Here is an 18,981-nt window from a genome sequence, read left to right as displayed (position 1 = left end):
CATTCAAAGCCCTACATAGCCTAGCCCCTGCCTACCTTTACTGTATTCTTTTGCTTTATTCCTCTCCCCTCTCAGCTTCATGCATTTTTTCTTGACTGTCCCCATTCCTGGAATGTTCTCAGTCAATAAACATTTATTAATTGCCTACTATGTGCCAGGCACTGTGCTGAGCACTGGGGAATACAAAAAGAAGCAAGAGAGTCCATGTGCTCAAGGAGCTTATAACTGACAGAATGACTATATCTCTGAAGAACAATAATGAATCAGATGCATAAGCTGAATGTTAACTATCTATTTATTGCATTGAGATTTTTTTTTACTTGCTCCCTTCCTATGACTTTCAGTGTTTCACATGTGTGTTTTAATTCCAAATTTTGGAGTATCCCAACTGCTAGATATGATATTGAGAATAAAATGATGAGTTAGTAATGGATAATCAAGATGTCAAAAGAAAACCAGGGAATTAATGAGGTTTTTATCAAGTTTATTATTTTTCATCTTTGTCAGGGGAAGTTTTTAAGGCCAAAAATATTCACATAGCAGTCCTATTTTAGTAATCATCTCTTTTGTTATCATAGAAATTAATATAATGCATACCCTCCTTCCTTCAGATGATTTAGGATTATCATTTCCATAGTCCTGGACACTAAGCCTTTTATTATAACCTTCCATCATCACATTTATTTGTTTTGACTAGGTAAAGGAGGCCATTCTTTGCCTCACTTCTGGCCTAGCCTTAAACACTCAATGGGCATTGCCTCAGGCCTGCTGAGACCCTGAAAAGACCTTAGCTTAAAAAGGCCATGGTCTCCCACTGCAGTCAGGGCCATCTCCAGTCGATGTATATCTTGCCACTGCACCCAGATGGCTCTGGTGGAGAGAATGAAGCTGGTGACTTTGCAGAGCCCTCCCTCACTTAAATCCAAATCACTGCAAATCATGACATCACCTCCTGATGTCATGGTCCTCTTTGAGAACGAAAGGACAAACAACAATAACAAGATCATCTCATTAGCTTTCTTGGCTGATTGTTGATTTATTGATCTTTCAGCCCACATATCTTCCAGACCATTTTCAGTCAAACTGTTTGCCACAGTGTCTGCTATGTAAACTTGTGAGGTTTTTGGAAGCCCAGTGTCAGACTTCGCATTCATCTATTTTAACGTCCATATTATAATTTTTAGAGCTTCACAGAATATGAACAAATTTTCTAGTTGTTCAGTGACTACGTCTTTAATAATATTTTATAGAATTTTGTCAAGAATCAGAGGCAAACTCATTTGCCTATATTTTGAATATTTTCTTCCATTTGAAAATATGCACAAATTTTATCCTTCTGGACTCCTGAAGCACCTCTGTCATTCTACACATTCTTTGTAGGATAACTAGGGAGAATGATGGGAAATGACAATGTGTGATAAAGTTGGAAAGGTAGATTGAGGCCAGTCAAGAAATCTTCTTCATTTTCAGACAAAACAGAAGCAACATAAGGCTTGAGAAGCTTTGCCCTTTCTCTGTCTTCTGTTCTCATTGCCTCTTTCATCTAGGCCAGTCATATTCCTTCCTGTTTGATATCCATTTTTCCCCCAATCTGCCTGAAAATAACCAAAAAAACCCCACCCCTTTTCTTGACTTTTTTGGTCCAGTTTTAGCTCATTCTGGCCTTTAGCACTCCTGACATTATTCTTATAATTCATCGATTTTAAAATATTTTAATATGAAATATAAATGAAATCCATAAGAACAGAACTGTGTATGCACCACTAAGGAATCTTAAGTCAAGATTTAACAAACATTTTTTAAAACTGTAAGTTCAGATGTTAGATCTAAAATGATTTCTAATATAGAAATTTATAAGTAAGGAAACTAGATGGTAAAAGTTAAATGACTAATCACGGGAACAACACAGTAGTAGAGTTGAAAACAGAAATGGGAGTTTTGATTCACTTTTTATATTTTCTTAGGATGTAAAAATGAATAAAGGAGAAAGCATTTATTAAGTAAGACTTACTGTATTCAAAGTATTTTGTTAAGCAGTGGGGATGCAAATAGAAAAGCAGTGCCGGCATGAAGTCCACATTCTATTGAGGAAGATATTACAGAGGAGGTTTCAGCAGCAAGTCAAGGTCCCATGATCCTTAGGGGACCACAGTAAAGCATATGTTGATACACTGATAGATCTTCTTTAACCTCATTTCCAATGTTATGTTTCTGATGTTGAGCCATTTGATAGTGCCACCTTTCTTTTCTGATCTTTAGTAGTGACTGGTGCTAAGGACCAGGAGACAGGCAAGGAGCTTCAGGTGGAGAATAGAGAGACAGTTGACAGTCTACAGCTCCACAAGGTCTTTTTTAGACATTCAGTTGATAGCTTACATTCATTATTTTAATTGAGAATTTTACTAGTCTTTGGAAATAAAATTTGTAAAGGAAAAGAATTAAGAATAGGAGTACATTGTAAAATTTGAGGGGGAGGATTAGATTCTCTTTCGTATTTCAAAACATTTTAATAAAAACTATATAATGTTTAGGTAAAAAAAATTTCAAAAACAATATCTCCCCCCTAAGACCATATAGGTATCTTATTTTTCCAACCATGAAGGTAAATTGACTACAAATATCATTACCATGTAACTGTGGTATTGACATTTAAATTATTTTATTTATTTTTAGTTTTATAAGTGTTTTAGGACAGTTGTAGAAATGTGAGCCATGTGAAAGTATCCTTTTTTTTTCTATTATAACACTTTATCCCAACATTCAGATAGTACCTATGGAAATAGTTGTTTCCTTTTATTTTAAAATTTTCATGAAGTACAAAAAACCCCCACAAAAACACAAAAAGAAAAACTAAGAATCAGCAGTCATGTTTTAGTTGTTTTACTAAAACTAACTATATTTTAATGTATTTTCTCAGGTAAAACTTTTCACTTTCTTTATATTGTATGTAATTAGTAAGAAAAAAATGAATTAATTGTACATGTTATATTTCATGAGAATGTATCACATTGACATGCCCCTTCAAATGTTCATCTATAAATATTATTTTAAGTATACCTAAACTGAGGAATATTCTTCCACAGTTTTATCCTGCAACAAGATAAAGTGACTTGCCCATGGTCACATATGTTAGAGGAAAAACTTGAATCTTCATCCTGACTGTAGTACTAAAATCCTACTCTACTGCCTCATCTTCCCATGGCAGTGGTTTTCCATTCCAGAAAGTTATATCACCAGAGTGTAAACTCTAGAAGGTCAATCAAGGTGGTCAGTAACAGAATGTGTCTGTTATCCATGAAGCAGCTGTCAAAGCTCAGAGGTCACTAGGTAATGATTCAGGATTGGGGACAGGGGGTTGAGGAGGATGGGAGGATTGTGGAGCAGTTGTAGGCCTAAGCAACTAGATGAACCAGTTATTTACTTAGGTGTAGAGGAGTTTCGATGTGCACCAATGGAGGGAGTGTCCAAACTCGTAAAGGCACATATGTCTAAAAGTGTATATATTTTTTACATAGAGACATATATTTGAAGTGTGTATGGTATCCCAAAAGTCTGTTTTAAGCTCTTAAAACTTAAAACTTCACTAAGACTTTTGGAACACCCTGCATTGCCTCATTTTCTTTCATCATCATTTTCTCCTACTTAATTATATTTTCTAGTTTTTATTTTTATTTCAGTTTTTCATCAAATATCAAAAGTATGAACATTTTGATATAAATAGAAAAGAAGAGGAGGATTGCATACAAAAACTATTAGGTACACCTGTTTTCTTTTTAAGTATACATATTTTACATTTAAAACAGTCGTGGCAACACAGTGCTCTGTGGCTCCTTCTGCTCTCTTTTGTATATTTTTTAAAGTTCAGTTGTTCTTTTTTTCTGTATCTCTTATCACTACTCCCCCATCTTCCTCCCCAACCCTTCCTCTAAAATCTTTTTTAAATTATTTTTTTAAAAATTAATAAGCATCTACTCTCTTTTCCTCCCACCCCACCCCAATACCCCCTTCAGTGGGGGTTGGGGGGGTGAGGAAGTGAGAATAATCTTGTCCAAAAATGTGGGTATCACTCTGCATATCTAGTCCATTCAATACTATTTTGAATTTATTCTTATATACATGCCACTTATTTGTAAAAACTTAACAGGGTTTAAAAATTCATTGCACCATAACCTCTCTGTGTCACTCTGATATAAAATTAGTACATTAGATAGTTTATGTTATCTCTTTGATGGTGCAACAACCATGAAATTTTATAAAATTTAATTACTCATGGTCCTCCCAGAATTATATTTTTTTACATACCAATAGTGAATTTGCTTTGCTTTCCCTCTAGTTCACAATATACTGAGGCTCAACTTCACTAGTTTGTTAGCAATCCTAATAAATAACCACCTTTGTGGAGGATACAAATTAGATTTGCCTTTTAGAAAATTAACTTGACAGTAAAGCTCTTGCTTCCTCCGTGTAGGATTGCCTGTTGGATGTCTCAAACTGTACATCCTAGAGACGTCTTAAACTCAACATGTCCAAAGTTGAACTCATTATCTTTCCTTCTTATGTTCACCCCACTTCAGAGCTTCCCTATTTCTGTTAACATCACCACCACCCTTTCCATCTTCCAGGTTTGTAACAGCAGCATTATCCTGTATTCCTCAAGTTCCTTCACCCAACAAATCCAATCAGATGCCAAATCTCACCATTTATACCTTCACAACATCTTGTGCATCAGAATGCTTCTCTCCACTAAGAGCTGCCACATTCAGGCCCTCATCATCTTTCACCTGTTATTGTAACAGCCTCTCATTAATGTCCCTACTTCAAGTTTTTTCTCCATTCCACTACTGCCAAAGTAATTTTCCTTAAATATACATCTGATCATATGAATCCCCCTAGATGCATACTACTTGTTTCCTATGAACTCTGTTTATTTTTTAAAACCCTTCAATCTAACTGCAAATTCTCTTTCTAGCCTTGATAAACATTACTTCCTTTCTAGCACTCTATAGTGTAGCCAAGCTGCCATTCTCTGTTTTTCACTCATGACATTCCATCCTTAATCTGTGTCTTTCTGGTAGCCTTTGCCCATCAAATGCATTCTCTCCTAACCCCTCCTCATGAAGAGCTTCACTTCCTTTTAAAAGCAAATCAAGCACCACCTTCTACATGAACCTCTTACCCAATTCTTTCAACTTCTAGTGTCGTGCTTCCCACATAGCCTTATATTTAACTCCTTTGTATATATTTTTATTTATTCATTTAACAACTATGCTGTAAATATCTTATGTGTACTATTTTTCTGCCCTGTTTAGAACTCAAATTCCTAGTAAGTAGGGATTGTTTTCTTTGTATTTTTGCCTGACACCTAGTAAGAGCTTAACCTCTCCCTCTTGTTTTCTCCCACACCACTTTCTCCCTCCTGCTTTTCAGCTTCCTTTTGTTGGTTTTCCCCTATTAGGTTGTAAATTCCTTGAGGGCAGGAGCTTTCTCTTTTTCTTATTTATACCCTCAGCACTTAGTACAATGCCTAGCACATGGTAGATGCTTAATAAATATTTATGGAATAGAGTTGAATTTATACTTGTCGATTGATTGAAAAGACATAATATTTAATGTATTCATATAGGGCTTGCCAATAGAGGTGCTACAGTTACTTGGAGCAGTGGATAGAATGCTGGACCTAGAATTGGAAAGACCTGAGTTCAAACCCAGCCTGAGGTTACTTACTTTATGACCTCTGTCTGCTCATTTCCTTAAATCTGAAATGAGGATAAGAATAACACATACATCTAGGGCTATTGTTGAGATCAAATGGGATAATATTTGTAAAGCTCTTAGCATAATTCCTGGGACATAGAAGGCAATTAAATGCTTATTTCCTTTCTTGCCTTCTTTTTTCCAATTTATCTATGAGTAAAACCTTGCTGCTATTTCAAATTGTGTACTTAGATTCAAATCTTGGTTTAAAAATTCTGCCATGGTTATTATTCCTTCTCTCTACTCCCCCTTCCCCTCCATATTAAAGAGACTTCATTTTGCAACAGTTAAAACTGTTAGATTTATTTTAGTTCTGGCCTCTTATATGGCTTTTGAGAAGCATTTTATTGAAGTTTAGTTTTATAATTAAACACCTTAGACCACCTTTAAAGATACTTTGAATGATTAGGACTGTATTCCAAAGGGTTCAAAGAAAGAGAGAAAGGATCCACATATTTACAGTAATATTTATAGCAGCTCTTTTTGGTGTAACAAAGATCTAGAAAATAAGGGGGTGCCCCTCTTGAAAAAATGCCTGAATGAATTGTGGTATATTAATATAATGGTATATTTTTGTATGATAAGAAATGATGAAAAAGATCAGTCCAGAGAAACCTGGGAAGACTTTTATGCACTGATGCAGAATGAAGTGAGCTGTCCAGGAGAATAATGTATATAGTAACTACAAACAATGTTGAAAAATTTAAGAACTCTCATCAATGAAATGACCAACCACTATTTCAGAGGACTCATGAGGAAGCATGTTACCCACCTCTTGACAGTGTTGATGAACTCAGGTTGTAAACTAGGACTTATATTATTATTTTGACATGGCCAATGCAGGATCTGATCAATAAAATGGTTTGTAATACTTTCAAAGGACCCATGATGAAAAATGCTCTCCACCTCTAAAGAACTGATGAACTCTGAGTCCAGACTGAAGCATATTTTTTTTTACTTCCTTAGTTTTCTTGAGGGTTTTTTTTTTTTGCAACCTGACTAATATGAAAATATGTTTTGTGTGACTTCACATATATAATGAATATCATATTGCTTGCCTTCTCAGTGAGTAATACGGTATTGGAAAGAGGGAAAATTTTGAAATTCAGAATTTTAAAAATTAATGTTTTAAAAAATAAATGGTGGGGGCGGCTAGGTGGCACAGTGGATAGAGCACCGGCCCTGGATTCAGGAGTACCTGAGTTCAAATCTGGCTTCAGAAACTTGACACTTACTAGCTATGTGACCCTGGGCAAGTCACTTAACCCCCATTTCCTTGAAAATAAAATAAAATAAGAAAATAAATGGTTAGAGAAGTCAGAAGAGGACTTTCCAGCAAATGTACAACTCATTTAGTAATGCAGAATAGTCTCATTTGGATGTATCATAGAATATGTGGCAGCAGAAGGCTAACAATAAAAATTATCATCATATTGTGAAGAATTTGGGATACTAGACAGAGCAGTATAAACTTAGGAAATAATAAAAAGCCACTGAAGCACAGTGGAAGCACAGAAGTAGTAGAATCATATCTCATACATCTTTCTCTCCCAAAATGTAGAAAATTTCTAATTACATACAATTTAGCACATAACTTTTTTTTTTAAGTGAGACAATTTGGGGTTAAGTGACTTGCCCAGGGTCACACAGCTAGTAAGTGTTAAGTGTCTGAGGCCGGATTTGAACTCAGGTACTCCTGACTCCAGGGCTGGTGCTCTATTCACTGCGCCACCTAGCTGCCCCTAGCACATAACTTTTTAACATATAAAACTGAATTCTCTTTTAATTAAATTGAACAATTATGGACTAGCTTTAACATACTTGGAATACTTTTTTTAGTCTCACTAACAAAAGAAAAAATTGTAACACTATTAATTAAGGATCATGACATTAATTAAGGAAAATGATGAAGGGTCTTTGGGACATAATCCAGGTATATAGAATAGGGCTTCGTAAACTTTTTCCACTTGCAATCCCTTTTCACCGGAGAGATTTTTACGCAACCCCAGGTATATAGATATATAAAATAAGTATACAAATCAAACATTTACTGCCAAATTTTTTGTGCCCCTCACATTCAGTTTTGCAACCCCATTTGTGGTCATGATCCACAGTTTAAGAAGCTTTGACAGAGGATACCACATACTGCCCAAAAGTAACAAAAAGAAAGTAAATGTTTCATTCTCTTTAGAATGCATTTAAATGAATTACTCTTTCTTGTTTTCATAATTTTATCCTAGGAACACTTACTCAAAATGAGATGATATTTAAACGTCTCCATTTAGGCACCGTATCTTATGGAACTGACACAATGGATGAAATTCAAAATCATATCATTAATTCTTACTCACAGGTAATTTTCGTCTTCTGTTACCTAATTTATGTTAATAGGACAAAGAATTTTTTTTTACTCCTAATAAAATCTTCCATGAAATATGTATTAAATAGCAAGTTTCTTTTTTATGATCAAACATTGGGTTATCATTTTAATTATTTTAAACATATGCAAATCACAGTATGTATGTGTGTATTTATAGGTAGGTTTTTAAGGCTTGCCAACTCCAACAGTGTCCGTTTAAGGATTATTCTCTTTAGGTTCTCACCCTGCACCCCTGCTTTCCACCCAAATCAACTTGCAAAATATGCTTTTTGTTGCAGTTGTTTTGCCTTTATTAATTTGTAACCAAATTCAGCCATGCAAATGACCTTCTCTCTAATGTTGGCTTTGGAGGATAAAACTTAGCCAGGCTGCCTTTATCACTGTTTTTGTTTGTTTTTTCTCTGTATGGAGTTCATGCTTTATCCATAGCATGTATAATCCTGATGGATAAATTTCCAATAGTAGAAAATGACAAAATATTATTATTTTATAGTTACCACCTAATATGGTAGATTGACAAAACTGTCTTTAGTCTTGGAGACATAACTTTGGTACTGATTTTGTCTGCTGATAATATCAGACTTCAAATTAAAACAACTGGAAATTTAATTCCTCTTATAAATTAGCATATTTCATTGTAATAGATTTTTGAAGCACATAATTAAAAGTTGGGATAAAAATAATTTTCTAGCTACTTCTTTGATTAAAAGATTTTTTATGAACAATCTAGCCCTTGTTCAGCTTTTTCCTGTGAATTTGTTTTTTAAGAGGTATTGCTTATACATATTATTAATTTGGATAACTGTATATTTTAAATTTAATTAAATAACAAATAGAATTGTCTGTTATTCCTAGACATTTAGTGATGATAAAATAATATGAATGTGTGGTTGACCTTTTATTATCTGTAGAGAGGATTAGAGGGATACTTTCCCTAACCCAATCATCTATTTTTTTGTATCCATATGTAAGGTACTACTTGATTTTCTTGAAGTTCTTCATCTTTTTCAGTTTTTTCTATTATGCCTGAATAATAATGTTTAAACAGGATTTCAGTGAAGTTTCTTACTAATAAGAAATCTTAATAACAGAAAAATGAAGGGTTACTTTATATTTTTGAAAAACAAATACTCAATAGTTGTTTCCATCCGAGGAGGATTTTTATTTAATCCTTTTTAATAGAAGCTGTCAGTTGGTTAGCTGGTTAGACAGTAGTTCTTATGTGACATTGATTTTATCCCTTGTTTGTGTTTTGTTTTATTATTAAGATGACAATAGTCTACTAAGTCCACTGTAATGCAACACACAAATCTATTATAACCTGATTATATTTCCCCACTGGAAGCATTTTGTGATAGAGGGCATAATCTTTAATGGAATTTGTGTGAAATTAAATTATACAAGCATCAATAAACATAACATAATTCAGAAGGAGTAAATCGGCTTAATTTATTTGCGGCTGTAATGGCATCAGTGTTAGCAGAATGCAAATGCAGAGGTTTAAAGCTTTCACTGAAAAGCAGTGCCAGATGAGCAGAAAAGTTAAACCCTTTATTAGACAACACTGTAATTTGATGGGCATAATGTTCACGGTTCAGTGGATCAGTACACTCAGTCAAAAAACAAGAGGCTTGGTTTCTAAGGAGGCTTGTTGTGAAGTTACTCTAAAGTTGACAGAAAGTGGTGGAATCAAGTAAAGTTGCTATTTCACACCTCAACCTTAAAAGGCCTTTCCCCAAGTAGATGGATAATAATAATAATAATAATAACCATTATCATCATCTCTGGAGGAAATCAATTCTTTTATAACCATATAGCCAAACTTGAGTAGAGACCAACATGCACCATGGCAATGAATGGGTAGTTACATTAGGGGAAGTATTATTTAAAATTATGCCACAGCAGTCATTTTCATCAATATTTAAGTTATGGGTTTTTTAAAAATGAACTGTAGTCAACACAAATCATAAATATCTCCAACATGAAGTTACGATGACAACTCTTTTATTTACTGTATAGAGGAAAATCCCTCAAAACAGCAGAGATATCTTATTCCTTTTCTCTATATTACTTCAAGACTATTTTATGTAATTCTAATGAAAGTTGTCAGGAATAAAAAACTCCCATGTTGCAGTGGGATATATTTTATTTTCTGGTAGCAGGTGAAAAAATTGGCAAGGACTTTAAAAAAATAAACTATACAATTAAAATGGAATTACCAGAATGAATTTTTGAAGTTTTAAATATTGGAGCATTGTATGTTTGCTTAGATTTTACTACATGAAAACATTTGACAGTAATAGTAGATATGTTCAAGCAGTTAAGATTAAATAAAAATAATGTTCTTTAGTACTGGCTAAAAGTAATTTTATCCTGTAAACAAACACATATTCGAAAGCAGATAATAAAATAAATTCTCCCCATGGACATTATTAATTTTAGAAAACTAGAATATATTAGTAATCATCAATTTAATTGCTTAATTTCTCTTCAACTAGCTATATTTATCTGTCACTGTTTGTTTTGCTTTTTGTCTTTGTTTCTTATTTTAAAGATGTTTTCACAAACTAGTGGAAACAGTACTAGCTCAACACCATCCAGAAAATCTCAGTCTTCAGCTCCCAAAGTTCGAAAAAGTGTTAGCAGTCGAATACATGAGGCAGTGAAAGCCATTGCTCTTTGTCACAATGTCACGCCTGTGTATGAGTCTCGAGCTGGAGTGACTGGTGAAACAGAATATGCAGAGGTGGATCAGGACTTCAGTGATGAAAATCGAACTTACCAAGCATCCAGTCCTGACGAGGTTAGTGCAACTTTTTAAAAAAGTGAATTTCTTTAAAAAATGTCTTTAAGTGCGTTTCTTAAATAATACTGCCTTAAAATCACTTGTCTGTCTTAAGACAAAGAACAAAGTAATTTCTGGTCTTTTCTTGTTGTTTTTTTAAAAGCAATGATGACCATGTAAATAGAAAAGAAATGTGCAGTTTCCTTGAGAATTGTTATTCCTTCAGATTTTCTCACTTGCTAACCATAAATTAGGCAAATGAGAAATGAGTTTCTTTCAGACTGACAAATTTGACCTGAAACTGTTAACATTTTGAAAAGTGCATAACCTTATTTCCAGGGGGGAACAAGAAAAAAAAAATTGGAAAATCATGTTGATTTTATAATCTTATCTTAAAGCTTAATTTTAATGTCAGTTGAATCTTGAAAGTAGCATTACACATAGCACATCGCATTATATCATATATTATAGGTAATTAAACTTGAATGTTAATATTCTTTTACTTAGCAATATTTAGACACTAAATACAAAGGTAAATAAGCACTAGGTAGTCTGTGTCTTTTCACAGAAATTTACATATCACTGAAAGAGTTAAGATTTCCTAAGTTTTTTTGAAAGAGTTTTACATAAAATCCATGATTAAAGTAAATTATTATATTGATTTAATTTGGGGATTTTGTCCCAAAGTTACTATAAATAACCTTATTAGTTATGATATTCCATAGCTTGCAGCCATGAAGTTTTGCAAATTTCATTATTCCTTCAGTTGTTATTCCTTTCCTGACCCTCCAAAAAAATCAGAGTAGTTCTATATTTACATAACAATGAAAATGAATCCTTTCTGTAGAATATAAGTTCCTAGAAGGCAGAGACTGTCTTGTTTTTATATTTATACCTCCAGCACCTACCATAGGCATGTAATAAATCAAAGACATTCAGAAGTCAGCCTTGTTTTAGGAAGAAGAATAAGATCATTAAAAGTATGGCATGATTCCCTAAGGGGAATTCTCAGTGTCTCCTAAAGATTTATATTGTGGGGGCGGCTAGGTGGCGCAGTGGATAAAGCACCTGCCCTGGATTCAGGAGGACCTGAGTTCAAATCTGACCTCAGACACTTGACACTTACTAGCTGTGTGACCCAGGGTAAGTCACTTAACCCCCATTGCCCCGCAAAAAAAAAAAAAAAAGATTTATATTGTGATGGTCAGTTCTATAGACTGTCCATGTATTTTTATCCACTTGATTTTTCCTGTGTGGATAGTTATCTTAGGCTTGCCTGAATTATGATTAATTTTTTTATGAATTATTATGAAAATTTTAAAATCTATAGTGTGTTGGGCATTATGTAATCAATTCAATATCATCCACAAATGGTATCTGGTGGACTTCTTTCATTTAAGACTCTGTACTTTGTCAGTGATAGTAGAATATTTCTGGTTTTCTATTTTTCTTGATATTAGTATGCATAGGCCATCAAAAAAGATCTCTATGATCTTGATTATTATGCCTTTCAGGGAATTTTGTTTGACTTTGATGGATGAGAACAACTGTTAAGGGGACAGTGTTCAATTAAGGTTGTTTTTTGTTTCAGAGTTTCAGAGTTTATTTGTATTGTTCTCATTTGTTTTGATATCACCCTTATTTCTGAATATATCCTTTTTCTACCCAGTAAGCCATCCTTTGTAATAAAAAAGAAAGAAAGAAAATGGTCAATTCAGTGAAACAAACAACCCAACCATAGCTGACAGTATAATCAGTATTCCCTATTGATTAGTCATACTCTACCTCTTCAAAAAAGGTACATTTTCTCAAATATTGTCACATAAGTTAAACTTATCAAATGCATTTTTAAATAGGCAACAAATAGTAAACATAAAAGGATCTTGTATTCTCCATCCCCTTTCGCTCAGTTGTCTGATTGTAAAAAACCAACCAGTAAATGTGTAAGCACTAAGTTATTAGATTTGCCTATCTTGTGTAGAAGCAAGCCACCATACCACCTCCAGACCTATTCCACACCATGCCACCTGCACTCTGGCTATCCTTCACATCTCCCTCAGATTGGAGCTTGAATTCTTCTCCTGGGACCCTGGTCTCTGATAAGTAAGCTTTTTCATTATCTTGCTAAGAATCAGCCTTCCACTTCCCTACCATTTGTAAGCCATACAGCCACACAAATCCCACCTGCTCTGCTTTTATCTCTCTTTTATAGGTTAACTTCCTCCATTAGAATGTAAGCCCCATGAAGGTAGGGAGGGTCTTGCTTATTTGTATTTGTGTTCCAATACTTGTCACATACTAAGTAGTTCTTGAGCTTATCTTGAATGAAATAAGGAATCTGCTGAGTCAGAGGTGAGGAAGGCATTCACTACAGGTGTTGGGGACCTCTAGTAGGAAAACAGAGATGAGAGATGGAATGTTGTATGTAAAAAACAGAGAAAGGGCCACTTGATTTCAGTGGGGAGGGGGAAAAGAGGGAGATCATAAAGTAGGAAGACCCCACCTACTATTCTAACTTCCTTATTACTCTCAAGAGCACAGAGCTGTTTTCCCTATTGCTGTCCTTTGGGACCATGACATTGGGGTGATGTCATGACTTGCATTGAATTGGATTTAAGTGAGGGAGGGCTATGCAAGGTCACCATCCTCACTCTCCTCCAGAGCCAAACAAACATCGCCTCAAATAAGAGCAAAACCATCAGCCTAGTCACCCAACCTTGCCACCTAGGGGACATCTTCAATTCTCCCCACATGCAATCAGTCTCGAAGTCCTGTTCATTCTACTGTTGTAATATATCTTGAATATGCTTTGTTCTCTCCAGTGACATTACCACTTGTGCAGGCTCTCAACACCTCATGCATAGACTATTTAAAACAATTTTTTTTTTACCAAATTTTATTCAACATGAAACATTTTTATACTTTTTATTGAGGAGGTTGACCACATTCACAACCAGATCTGCCTCTAAACTGCAATTCTGTTGCTGACCCAGCACTAGCCTCAGCCTTCTTGTCAGCACCAGGGGGAGCAGCACTTTGTATGTGTCTCTGTCAGCTTCACCACCAGTAAGCCAGGCAGGTCGCTCACCTTCCAGGCCTTTAGGCCTCGGCCTTCCTGTCTCAGGACGACTTCCTTGGAGTGTGGCAGGCACAATCTCAGGGGGCAGGTGAAGGTAATCCTGGAGATACTGAATGCTCTCATTGGTGAGATACCAGTAGAAATGCCTCCATGCAAATTGCTCCTTAACATAGCCACAAGACTTTAGAGACTGCATAGCCTTTATGATGTGGAGATTGGGCACATTCTTGTCTGCCAGCTCAGGATGCTTTGGCATGTGGACATCTTTCTTGGCTACCATTATTCCCTCCTTAAAAAGGAGTTCCTAGATAGCAATTCGGTTCTTGGTCATAAACATCTCAGCGGCAGTGACGGGTTCTGCTTTAGTCGGAGCCCTGGATAGAAAACCATGCATAGACTATTGCAAAAGTCAATAGTTGGTCTTCCTATCTCATGTTTCTCCCCACTACAGACCATCTTCTCTGTTCAACTATCAAATTGATCTTGTTAAAATACAGGTATGACTATGCCTCATGAGTATATAGACATACACACATATTCACTAAATTCCAGTGACTCCCCATTACCTTCAGGATTAAATACAAAATCCTCTGTTTGGCTTTTAAACTATTGTAACCTGGCTTTTTCCTATCTTTCCAGGCCTCTTAAACCTTTCTCCCCTCCACATACCCTACAATAAACCATCAAATAGTAAACATTTATTAAGCATCAATTATATGCCAAACACTAAGCTCAAGAGGCAAAAGATAATCCCTGCTCTCAAGGAGCTCACAATCTGATGGAAGAGACAACAGACAAAAAAGTACAAACAAACTATATACAGGATAAATAGGAAATAATTAACAGAGGGAAGACCCAAGAATAAAGAGACATTGAGAAAGGCTTCCTCTGAAAGAGGATTTTAGTTGAGATTTAAAGGAAGCCAATTGGCAGACATGAGGAGGGATAGCATTCCAGAAATGAGGGATAGCCAGAGAAAATACTTGTAGCCAAGAGACAGAACGATTTGTTTGTGGAACATCTAAGAGGCTATTGTCATTGGATCAAAGAGTATGTAGCAGGGAATAAGGTGTAATAACGCTAGAAAAGTAGGAGGAGGGTAGGTTATGAAGGGCTTTGAATGCCAAACAGAGGATTTTGTCTTTGATCCTGAAGGTGATGGTGAACCACTGGAATTTATTGAGTAGAGGGGTTACATAGTAGAACCTGCACTGTAGGAAAATCACTTTGGTGGTTGAATGGAAGATGGATTGGAGTGGGGAGAGAAATGGTCAGGCTGACCCACCAAAAGGCTATGGCAAGGGGCAGCTAGATGGCACAGTGGATAGAGCACCGGCCCTGGAGTCAGGAGTACCTGAGTTCAAATCCGGCCTCAGACACTTAATACTTAACTAGCTGTGTGACCCTGGGCAAGTCACTTAACCCCAATTGCCTCACTAAAAAAAAAAAAAAAAAAAAGGCTATGGCAATAATTCATGGATAAAGTGATGAGGACCTGCACCAGGGTGGCGGCAGTGTCAAAGGAGAAAAGGGAACATATTTAGAGACATTGCAAAGGCGAAATCGACAAACCTTGGCAGGATAAAGGAGTGAGAAATAGTGAGAAATTAAGGATAAAACCTAGATTTCAAATCTAGGAGACTGGGAAGATGGTGTCCTTTGTTCTCAAAGAGGACCATGACATTGGGGTAATGTCATGACTTGCACTGAATTGGATTTAAGTGAGGGAGGGCTATGCAAGGTCACCAACCTCACTCTCTCCTCCAGAGCCATCTGGATCCAGTGGCAAGATATGCATCAGGACAACTAGAGATGGCTCTAGATGTTTAAGGCAATTGGGATTAAGTGACTTGATTGTGGTCACACAGCTAATGAGTTTCTGAGGTCATATTTGAACTCCGGTCTTCCCAGTGCTCTATCCACTGTGCCACCCAGCTGCCTCCCAGCAGAGATAGGGAAGTTTGGGAAAGAGGTATAAGCCAAGGGGGAAAAGATAATGAGTTCAGTTTTGAACATGTTTGAACATCTTAAAGCGTCTACTGGACATCCAGTTTGAAGTGTCTGAAAGGCATTTAGAGATCTGAGATTAGAAGTCAACAGAGAGGTTGGTGCAGGATTAGGTGGATTTGAGAATTGTCACTGTAGAGATGGCAATTAAATCCATGGGAGCAAATGAGATCATCAAGTAAAGTAGTATAGAGGAAGAAGAGAAGAGGGCCCAGGGCAGAACCCTGTGGTATATAATTAGAAGGCATGATCTGGAGGAGGAACCAGCAAAAGAGGAAGAGAAGAATGCTCAGATAAATAGGAAACCAGGAGAGAGTGGAATCCTGAAAACTTAGGGAGAAAAGTATGAATAACAGTGTCAGAGGCTGCAGAGAGGTCAAAATGAACAAGGATTACACTCTAGCAACACTACTATCCTTCCTGTTCCTTGCACAAGATACTTCTCTGACATCCTTGCCTTTTCACTGGGTATCCTCCATGGCTGGAATACTCTCCCACTTTATCTCTACCTCTTAGTTTTGTCTTCCTTCAGTTTTCAGCTAAAATGCTCCCATACCTTCTTAGAAGTTTGTTTGTTGTTGTTTTTAATGTGGGGCAACAAGGGTTAAGTGACTTGCCCTGAGTCACACAGCTGGTAAGTGTCAAGTGTCTAAGGTTGGATTTGAACTCAGGTCCTCCTGAATCCAGGGCCAGTGCTTTATCCACTGTGCCATCTAGCCGCCCCCACTCCCATACCTTCTTCAAGAAGCCACCCAGTCTTCTTTAATGCTAGTCCATTTTCTAAGATTATCTCCATTTTATCCTATATAAATCTTGATTGTACATAGTTGTTGGCATATTTTCTCCCATATTATATCATGAGCTACTTGAGAGTAGGGACCGTCTTTTGCCTTTGTATCCCTAGCACCTAGCACAGTGCTTGGCATGTGACAGGTACTTAATATATGTTTGTTGGCTTGACTTGAAAGATGGGTTAAAGTCAAGAGGAAAAGGGTTGAAAAGGCAGGCAGAGGGGCAGGTAGGTGGCGCAGTAGATAGAGCACTGGCCCTGGAGTAAGGAGTACCTGAGTTCAAATCTGGCCTCAGACACTTAACACTTACTAGCTGTGTGACCCTGGGCAAGTCACTTAACCCCAACTGCCTCACTAAAAAAACAAACAAACAAAAAAAGAAAAAAGGCAGGCAGAGAAGCCTATATTTTGTCACATTGACAATTAGGAGCTACTTGGAGTTTATTGAGTAGGGGAATGGTATGGTCAGGTCTACACTTAAAGACAATTACTTTATCAAGTAAATGTGGTCTACTATATAACCATTTGTGAAAACTGACCGATTGCCATCTTATAGTTTGTTCAGCGTTGCCTTTGATAACATGTATGAGTTACTCTTATAATTATTTTGTAAAGTTAGGAAGAAAGACACTTTTATAGGTAGTTAAATGTTTCAGGTTTCTGTAAATGTTTTTCATGTCACTTTCTCAATGTTTTCTAAGACAATGTTGATCATCATATTTTAACATCTGTCTCCATACATTTTACTAACAACTTTCTAGTCTCACCCTAGGCTACCTTATCTCACTACCATGTAAGGAGATCAAATGTTTATTGCCTAAGGATAGTACCTGGACATTTTCAGTGTGTTTACATGGCAATTGGTTTATATAAAATAAAAAGAAGAGGCAGAGTGTATAAAAGAGTGAAATGGGAGATAGGACTACTAAACTGTACATAAGGATTCCTGTGGGCTGCTTACTGACTTAGTTTTAAAATGTAATATTACTTAAATTTTATTGTACTTGTATTTATTTTGTGAAATATTTCCCAATTACATTTTCATTTTATTCAGACCATACTCAGGAGTGTTTTGGATCTCATGGCCCAAAGGTGGTGATTTTGATACCTTGGGTATAAAACACTGCTTCTGTCATGTAGACAACTAGATGGCATAGTGGATAGACGGCTGGAAATGGAGTCAGGAAAACATGAGTTCAAACCCAGCTTCAGATGCTTATTACCTTTGTGAGCCAGGACAAGTTCCTTACCCTCTCTTTGCCTCAGTTTCTTTACCTGTAAAAACCTACCTTATAGGGTTGTTGTGAGGATTAATGAGATAATACTTGTAAAGCTCTTAGCACAGTGTCTGTCACATAGTAAGCACTATATGTGTAGCTGTTATTATCATCATTGTTATTATTGTCATTATCATTACCTGTGTGACCTTAGGAAAGTCATTTGACCTCTCTGGGACCCAGATTCCTCATGTGTAAAATAAGGGAATTGGACTAGATGACCTTTATAAGCTTCTTTTAGAAATAATGAGCCTGTATTAATGTCTGTTGTTTTGTTTTTTCTTTATCCATTTTCCAATTATTCAGCCTCAACATTTGAAATCAGATTGGATTTGACTCAGTTGTACAATATACATTCTTACTGCTAGCCTTTTGGTTTTATATCAGTTATGATCTTTTCTCTGTTGAGTTGGTGACCTGACTGTATGTATACTAAAGATTTGGAAATGAGTACTGCATGGGTGGCAAGTAATTTCTTGTCATTTTAAATGTAATCAATATACTTATGACAAAATGGCAAGATGAGTGATTCTCAGCATATCTCCCAAAATTATAAGAAGAAAATGTGGGAAATAACTCCATTGAAGTTAAAGCCTTTTAAAATGGCAGGATAAATAAAGGACCTTCCCCTCTCTGCATTGCCCAGGGTCACACATCTAGTAAATGTCAAGTGTCTGAGGACGGATTTGAACTTAGGTCCTCCTGAATCCAGGGGCCAGTGCTTTATCCACTGTACCACCTAGCTGCCCTCTGGATAGGACTTTATTTCAAGTTTTGGCTACAGTGAATTCTATCCCTGCCCTCTCAGCACTTACCTAGTCTTACTTCCACTATCTACTACTTAAAGTGTGATGAGCCATAAAGGGAAGTTGGAACAGTATAAACCCAACTAGGATCTTCTCCCCTTG

The 18,981-nt window shown here is 36.1% G+C and overlaps 1 protein-coding gene and 1 pseudogene across 4 annotated transcripts in view; one reads left to right on the top strand and one right to left on the bottom strand.

Moving 5' to 3' along the window:
• ATP9B (ATPase phospholipid transporting 9B (putative)) overlaps positions 1–18,981 on the top strand; it is a 459,610-nt gene that overhangs the window by 343,120 nt on the left and 97,509 nt on the right. For all 4 annotated transcript variants that reach the window (XM_043972858.1, XM_043972842.1, XM_043972850.1 and 1 more), the window contains exons 14-15: positions 7,995–8,107; positions 10,689–10,937. In XM_043972858.1, coding sequence (XP_043828793.1) covers positions 7,995–8,107; positions 10,689–10,937 — 362 coding nt within the window. The remainder of the gene's footprint in view (positions 1–7,994; positions 8,108–10,688; positions 10,938–18,981) is intronic.
• On the bottom strand, positions 13,845–14,335 carry LOC122736900 (annotated as a pseudogene).

Source organism: Dromiciops gliroides, chromosome 1 (assembly GCF_019393635.1).
Source record: "Dromiciops gliroides isolate mDroGli1 chromosome 1, mDroGli1.pri, whole genome shotgun sequence".
Taxonomy (NCBI): domain Eukaryota; kingdom Metazoa; phylum Chordata; class Mammalia; order Microbiotheria; family Microbiotheriidae; genus Dromiciops; species Dromiciops gliroides.
Note: the sequence above shows the minus strand (reverse complement) of the source record. Positions and strands in the feature narration are given on the sequence as shown.